A 7,801-nucleotide genomic window follows, 5' to 3' on the forward strand; every position below is an offset into this window, starting at 1 on the left:
TGTGTGGTGTGTATAGTGTGTGTGGTGTATGTGGTGTGTGTAGTGTGTGTGTGGTTCTATAGTGTGTGTGGTGTGTAGTGTGTGTGGTGTGTATAGTGTGTATGTGTGTGGTGGGTGGTGTGTGGGTGTGTGTGGTGTGTGTAGTGTGGTGTATGTGGTATTGTGTGTATGCTGTGTGGTGTGTGTAGTGTGTGTTGTGTATGGTTTGTGTGATGTGTGTGTAGGGTGGTGTGTGTGGTGTGTGTGTAGTGTGTGTGTGGTGTGTGTAGTGTGTGTTTATGTGTGGTGTGTGTGGTGTGTAGTGTGTGGTATGTGTGGTGTGTGTGGCATGTGTGGTGTTTGGTTGTGTGGTGTGTTGTGTGTGTAGTGTGTGGTGCATGTAATGTGTGTGTGGTATGTGTAGTGTGTAGTGTGTGTGGTGTGTGTGACATGTGTGGCATGTGTGGTGTTTGGTTGTGTGGTGTTTGGCTGTCTGGTGTGTGTAGTGTTTGTGTATGGTGTGTGGTGTGTTGTGTGGTGTGTGTAGTGTGTGTGGTGTGTGGTGTCTTGTGAGTGTGTGGCGCCCCTGACTTCTCACTCCAGGGCAGTGGGTGTCACTCAGGCCCCTGCTGGTCCCCCTGCTGGGCTGAGCTGGGGGGACACACAGCGGTGAGTGAGAGGCCCCCCAGGGTGGGATGCCCGGAGGGTGAGTGCAGGAGGTCCCTTGCATTGCTCCTTGGGAATGGCCTCCCCAGCCCTGCAGGACCTGGGGTTGGAGGGGAGAGCAAGGGGCCTCTTGGACGGTGGAAAAGCCTTCAGCAACAGAATGGCTGGACAGAGGCTGCGTCCCCAGCTGCTGGTCCCGGGATCCCCGCCCGCCTGGGCAGCGCAGGGGCAAAGCCACACGGAACCTTGGGCCAGAAACAGCCCCTTGCCCGTGGGGCCCGCGGGGCTGCAGGGCCTGGGGTCTGGGAGGCGGCCCTGTCCCTGCCGCTGCAGCCACAAGCTGAGGTCTGTGTTGGGAGGGTGAGCCCCAGCCGAGGTCTGTGGGGGGCGGGTGGGCCCCAGCACCTGCGAACGGCCACCGTTCTCTGCCCGGCTCCTTTTCCTGTCCGTCTCTTTCTCCCTCTCCTCATCACACACACAGACGGCATCCTGCTGAGCAAGGACCACCATCCCATCAGCTGACCGGCCGTTTGCTCCTCCCTCGCCGGGAGCTGCTGCCTCTGCTCCTCCAGGCCCAGGCTGTGCATCCGTTCTGGCAGGAGACTGTGGTGGGACTCACCTGAGCTGCAAGTTCTGCTTCCCAGCAGGGAGGGCTCCTCCCGGCCTGCCATCTGCCCTCCCCAGAAGCTGAGCTCAGGAAGACGGGTACCAGCGTGTGAGGAAGGGGCCCCAGAAGGAGAGCATGTCTGGGGGGAGAGGGAGCGCTAAGGCCCCGCACCAGGTAGGCAGCAGTGCTGAAGGGGCACCCGGCTTCCCCTAATAGTTTCCTTTCCCGGTGGTCTGATCTCCCACCCACTTCTCACCCTGTCCTGGAGCCATCCCTTGGGGAGGCTGGGCAGGGAGCGGGGTCAGAAGGCGTCTGCCCCAGGCCTGGGTCCTAGGGCCTGTCCTTGGAGGGACCACACAAGCCTGTCGAGAGGCTCCCGTGGCCGGCTCCAGGTGGGCGCTGATGCAGGGGGCCCAAGGAGGACCCTGCCACATGTTGCAGGGACCCGTGGGTGCTGTGCACACCCTCCCTCATCTATCCCTGGCGAAGAAGCGGGGATGCTCATTGCTGGCTGATGGTGAGGGGGCTGTGTAAGCAGCTCTTGCAGGGCGTGGCTTGTGGGCTTGGGAGACAGACAAACGGGCAGACAGACAGAGGCGTGGACAGGATGCCCTCTCTGCTGTCCGCCGCCCAGGCCTCTGGAGGTGTTCTGGGATGGGTCTAAGGAAGACTCAACAATTCTTGAGTGAAGAATGCCTGGGCAACCAGCTCCCTGCATTTCATAAGGGCCGGAATTGCCATCCAAAAGGTTATTTTGGGTGACTGTGGTCAGCCACCATTCCAAAGCTTTTCCCTAAACTCTGAGCCACGTGTGGCCTCCAGGGCTGAGGAGCTTGAGAGGTGGGACTGTGGCAGGGCTGTGGCCCCAGCATGGCAGAAAAGCAGCCAGGAAACACCAGCTCCAGAGCACTGTGGCGGGAGGAGGTCCTCTGCAGGGGCCCCTGTGGACTGAGGCTTTGGAGGCAAGTGGACAGCAGGTGTCTCTTAGACCCCTGCAGGGGCACAGGACCAGGACCACAAGGGACTCACACACGCACAGTGGCCCGGAGCCAACCAGCAGACCCCGGGACCTCAGGTGCAGCCCGGCGTGCGAGTTAGAATAGCTCCGGCTGGCTGTGTGATCACCCACAGTGCCAGAGAATGGTTCCTCGAGACCACAGTGGCAGCTGGCTTACATCTCGTGTGAACAGGAAACCCAGAGGTGGGCGACCCTCCAGTGGTGTGACAACTCCAGCTGTCACCACGGCCCCGGGCTCCCGCCTTCCTGCTCCTTGGGCTCACAGCTCCGTGCTGCAGGCGGGCCTAAGACCGGCTGGAGGGCGGCCATCCTCCCAGCACTGATGGACAGAAGAAAGTGAAGCTGGAATGAGAACACGGGGCTTTCCCTGGCACTCTGGCCCTGCATGGAGGCCCCTTCCCAGAGCGCTTCCTAATGGCTTCCTCTTCCATCTTGCAGTCACACCTAGCTGCAAGGCAGGAAGATGTCACAGATTTGAAAACTATGACATTGCACTCACTTGCCAGCGTGAGCTGCAGAGTGGACAGAGACAAGGAGATAATGCGTGAAGTGGTAGAAAAATGAGAAGAGATTGTTCAGTGTGCAGAGCAGAGAGATGGTGAGATGGGAGCTGTGAGGAGAGCCGGGCGGCCTGGAGGCTCCCGGGGGGCAGATCTGTGCTGAGCTTTTGTAGGGATCGCCGGCTGCCTCCGCCCCTGCACGTCCCAGCTCCTTCTCAGCTCACCCTTTCTTGTGCCCTGACAGGTGGCTGCCATGCACAGCAATGCCACTGAATCTCACAAACTAACCTGAAAAGGTGTGAGAAGCTGGGCACACACATGGAGTGTTTACGTGAAGCTCAGAAGCTGCACAGCTAAAGGGCTCGGTGAGGGAGGCATCATAGGTGTTGAAGCCTCAACGTGGTCCGTACAGGCACCGCCAGGCTGGTGGCACCTCTGCCAGGAGGGTGGGGGGTGGGGGTGGGGCCGCGGGCTGAAATCGGGAGCTAACAGGCAGTCGGCTCTGGAGGCTGGCAGAGCGAGGTTCTGTTTCTTCCTCTGGGAGGTGGTGACTAAGACTTTAGAATAATTTGTGAAACTCTGCATTTATGTTTTACGCATTTTATGTAAATATTTTATATTTCTCACTAGTAAAATGTTTAAGAGAATACACCCACGGGACAATCTGCAGTGATACACGTTCTATAAAGTTCTTCTCAGCTTTGTTTGTGTGAAAAGCGTTAGTGCTGTTTGCAGAGAGAAGCTGAGTGAATAAGTTACATGACAGCCACAAGCTGGAAAAATACGAAGTGTTCAGCAAGGGATGAGTGTGGGCCACCGTTCCTGGTGCGCAGTAGAAAGAGAGGGCTGGGGATGATTCCTTAGAGCGATGTGTGGAAACACCTGGGCCTCTACACGCACAGGTCTGGGGAGGCCCCTGCGTGTCCACGGGCCCCCCACCGTGCTGCCGCCCCCACGGTGCTGCCACAGGGATGCTCTCTGGGTGGCGGGGTCATGGGAGATTGCATTGTATTGTATTTTTCCCTTCTGCTTCCCATTTCTTGGAGACAAATCTGGTTGCCATGGAGACCGTGCTGTTGTCACGGTGGCTGATTGGCCGGCGCCGGATGCAGGGATGCTTCCTTGGGCCCCCGGCGGGCGCAGCCCTCAGCCCGCACTGCGGAGCCAGGCGGCAGCATGGACGGGGCTGGGGCAGACATGTGGGCCAGCACCTTCACCCTGGCCATGGCCGAGAGGAAACCCCAGGACGTCTGGGTTCTGCTACCTGAGCACAGCCTGGTCCCAGGACGCCTGGACGGCGGTGGCGTCCAGTACCTGCTGGTGGGGCTCTCGAGGTGCGGCCAGAGGCTGGGGACCCTGGGAGAGGGAGGGGGCTGAAGGTGCTTTTCCACGGGACCTTGGGTGGTCCCAGAGGCTGGGTGGGGCTGTCGGGCCTTGTCTTGTCCTCGAGACGGGAGGGGGGACTGGGTGCTCCTTCTCCCGTCTGAGCCTCTGCCTCGCCATGCTGGGCACACGGCTGCTGACGCAGGGGTCCCGGGGAAGACATGGCGGGTGCCTCGTGGAGGGTTTGGTTTCCCTCACTCGGCTCCTCAGGCCAGCGCTGCCCCTGGACACAGGCTTATCTCCTGTTTCCATGGCAGTGCTGTGGCCTCGCAGCCGTCCGTGCTGACAGGTGGGCCCTGGGGTGTGCCTGTGGTCACCATCTGGCCCTGCGCTGCAGACGGTGGGGTGTCCGGCCCTGATCGGGGGCCCGGGGTGGCTGTGGGTCACATGTGAGCCTCACGGGCCATCGTCACGGTCGTGGTGCCGTCAGCACAGCAGGGTGGGCCCCATCTGCTTCTCTACCCGGCAAGGCATCCACAGGTCTGCCAGGAGCCAGCCGGGAGGGGCGCAGGGCAGCCCCACAGCCTCGCAGACGCCCGGCCTGACAGGCCCCCAGGCTACTGGCTGGTCAGTCCCTCTGTGGAGATGCCCTGGGCAAAGGGGGAGTCATCCTGCCCTTCGGCACAGCTCCTCAGTGCCTGAGACCCCTGGGGCCAGGTGTGTGCAGAATCCCAGCTTTTTCAGAAGCTGGGAAAGTAATAACCCGTGTTGGGGTCTGAGAAGTGCTTGGAAGCACATCACCGTTCCCACAGCCAGGCGGAGATGGCTCTGAGTGGCTCCCAGCTGGCGGGAGAGAACTGAGGATGGGTGCCCCAACATAAGCCCCAGCGCTTGTGGCTTTGGCAGGCTCCTCAGTCCCATTTAAATACAGTCAGCAGTTCAGTTCCTCCAGCACGACCGTGTCCACGGGCTCTGTGGCCAGTGTGGCTGCCGGCTGCCGGTGGGGCAGTGTGGGTATAGAACATTCTATCATCGAGAAAGTTGCACTGTGTGGAACTGAAGCAGAGCCTCTCATTCATGCAGGGTTCCCTGAAGCTCACAGCTGCTTGTGTGGTTAGCAAATGGTCACCGGTCTGGTGACTGCTGTGGACAAGCCAGTCTCTCCCAGTGCTCTCCCCACATCTCCCCTCGCCTGGCGACGCCCAGCAGGGCTGCCTGGGCCATGACCACAGGCCTCAGCGACACCCTTTCCCTCAGCTGGCAGGCGACGGGGGGATCACCTCCTCTCAGTCAGGACAGGGACCCCCACTTGCTGAGCCCCCAGGGACAGCCCCCAGATGCATGCTTTTCCCCTTCTAAGTGTGTCAGCTGGCCTGCCTGTTCCTGTGTTAACCTCAACTCACAAAACACCAGCAGAGCCACGCGGGCGGCAGGTGGCCGACACCTCACAGAGGCCAGGCCAGAGCGGGTTTTGCTGCAAAACTGCTGAGAGGAGGTTTGCTTTGCTGAGAACAGCACTCCAGATGAGGGGGTTGCAAGCTAGCGTGCATGGGCCTGTGTGGCCAAGGGGCTGGTGGTTTCAGAGCCTCAGCACAGGCAGAAGCAGGTGCTGGGCCGCCTTGGCTGTGGCCCTGGGTGGCTGGCGGGTGAGGTTTGAGGTTTGAGTGTGGGATGTGAGGCAGGGGGCAGCGAGGGGCTGGGGTCAGATGGGCAAGGAGGCCGCAGAACAGAGCGCGAGGCCCGGCCGTGGGGCCTCTTTCTGCTGCACTCACATGCACCTCTTTCCCCCCGCAGGCTCCAGTGCAGTCGCTGTCCGGGGACCTGGGACTCGGCCCACGTGCATGTCCTTTTCCACCTGTGGTGGGACAGGGCCGGCCGCCGGGGGCTGGTGAAGATGCGCATCTGGGGCCAGCGGTGCAAGCTGTGCCCTGCGCCCGGGGACTGCCAGGTGAGGCCCCCAGGCGAGCGGCCCTTCCTCAGCAGGCTGGTCTTGCACATCCTGCAGGACTGCTACGGGGATGGCCTCGGCCCAACCCGGCACCCCAGGGAGGCCTACGAGGGCTGCTGTGAGGCCTGCGAGCTGGGGGTCTGCTTCCTCCAGAAGGCCCCGGACCCTGCCTGGAGCGCCAACACCACGAAAGGCAACTTCCCCGCCACGGCCTGGGGTGGCACCGGCGCCGTCTCCAGGGGCAAACAGCTGCCCACCTCCGGCGATGACCTCGGCAAGGGTGGTGGTGTCATCGCCATCCCCTTCTCCCTTGTGCGTGCCAGCAATGACCAGGTGCCCATCGCTGAGGGCCCTGCAATCCCTGCCTCTCTCTCACAGGAGGCCTCTCTCCCTGTGACCGGCAGCCGTGGGGCTCTGGTCATTGGCCAGGGCTCCATCTACCTGTCTGGGGATTCTGTGGCCATGCCTGGGGGCAAAGGCTTCCCAGTGGCCATTGGAGACCCCCTCTTCCATGGCCCTGGCCTCCTCGGCAGCAGTATCCAGACCTTCGAGCTCAAAGGTTTCCTTTTCAAGGGCCGGGGTTCCCTCTGTAGCCCCGTTGGCGTGGCGGAGGGCTGGGGCCCCGTCTCCCTCAACAATGGCCTTGTCCCTGCGGGGAAACACACGCCAACCATGTTCTACTGTGTCGGCCTCTCGGCCAGTGGGGAGGGCTCCCTCACCTTTCCCTCCTCCCTCACTAGCATCTTCACCAACATATTCTCAGAGGCCACCGGTGGCCCTGTGGCCACTAAAGAGGCCTCCATCACCCTCCCCTTCGTCTTTACTGATGTCAAGGATGCCGTTGCTGAGGTGGCTGAAGGCAACGAGAAGGAAGGAGGCGGCCAGGGCCTCATCCCTGCGGGTCACGACCCCCTGCCAGAGACCAACGCTGGTGGCCTTGCCTCCCAGGTCAAGGACTCCCTCGCCCTCTCCTTCCCTGCTGATGTCCAAGGCAAAGATTCCTTTACTGACATCTCTGAAGGCAAAGAGAAGGAAGGTGGTGGCCTCGTCACCGCGGGTCAGGACGCCCCTCTGGAGGCCGATGCCCAGGGCCCCGTCACCGTCAGTGAGGGCTCCATCACCATCCCCTTCTCAGTCTTTGATGTCATAAAGCACAAGGGCGGTGGCCACGTTGCCTACGGCCCCCAGGGCAATGGCTGCGTCTCCCAAGGCTATTACCAGAAGAGGCGGCTGAGGTCCAGGTTCCACAAGGCCCGCTGTGGGTGCCGCTGGGAGGAAGACGAACGCCCTGGCCGCGCCTGTCGCAGGCTGCACGCCGAGCCCTACGAGGACTTCTGGATCTGGGTGTCCATGACCGTGTGTGTCTTCTGGCTGATGTGCATGTGTCGGCTGAACCCCGGGATCTACCCGCAGCAAGTGTGACGCCCCGAAGTTCAGGCAACCCTCGCCTCTGGGACCCCGCCTCACCTCTGGGACCCCCGCCCCTGCCTTTCAGACGCCCGCCCTGCCTCCGAGGCCCCGCCCCCGCCTCCGAGACCCCGCCCCACCACCTCCGAGGCCCCTCCCTGCCTCCGAGACCCCGCCCCACCACCTCCGAGGCCCCTCCCTGCCTCCGAGACCCCGCCCCCGCCTCCGAGACCCCGCCCCACCACCTCCGAGGCCTCACCTTTGAGGCGCCCGCCCTGCCTCCGAGACCCCGCCCCCGCCTCCGAGACCCCACCCCCGCCTCCGAGACCCCGCCCCTGCCTCTGAGACCCCGC

General features: G+C 62.1%; 1 protein-coding gene across 1 annotated transcript; it reads left to right on the forward strand.

Annotated features, from left to right (window-relative positions):
• The first annotated feature begins 3,924 nt into the window (after positions 1-3,924).
• RTP5 (receptor transporter protein 5 (putative)) lies at positions 3,925-7,784 on the forward strand. The gene is made up of 2 exons (XM_025405327.1): positions 3,925-4,104; positions 5,888-7,784. The coding sequence occupies exons 1-2, from the start codon at positions 3,947-3,949 to the stop codon at positions 7,461-7,463; spliced, it is 1,734 nt and encodes a 577-aa protein (XP_025261112.1). The 5' UTR covers positions 3,925-3,946; the 3' UTR covers positions 7,464-7,784.
• Positions 7,785-7,801: the final 17 nt, after the last annotated feature.

This window comes from Theropithecus gelada, chromosome 12 (genome assembly GCF_003255815.1).
Source record: "Theropithecus gelada isolate Dixy chromosome 12, Tgel_1.0, whole genome shotgun sequence".
NCBI lineage: Eukaryota > Metazoa > Chordata > Mammalia > Primates > Cercopithecidae > Theropithecus > Theropithecus gelada.

Bases quoted from the DNA above. Each gene is read 5' to 3' on its own strand.
- RTP5 (XM_025405327.1), top strand. From the start codon at position 3,947: ATGGACGGGGCTGGGGCAGACATGTGGGCCAGCACCTTCACCCTGGCC. The intron at 4,105-5,887 runs GTGCGGCCAGAG...TTCCCCCCGCAG, and splicing joins CTGCTGGTGGGGCTCTCGAG to GCTCCAGTGCAGTCGCTGTC.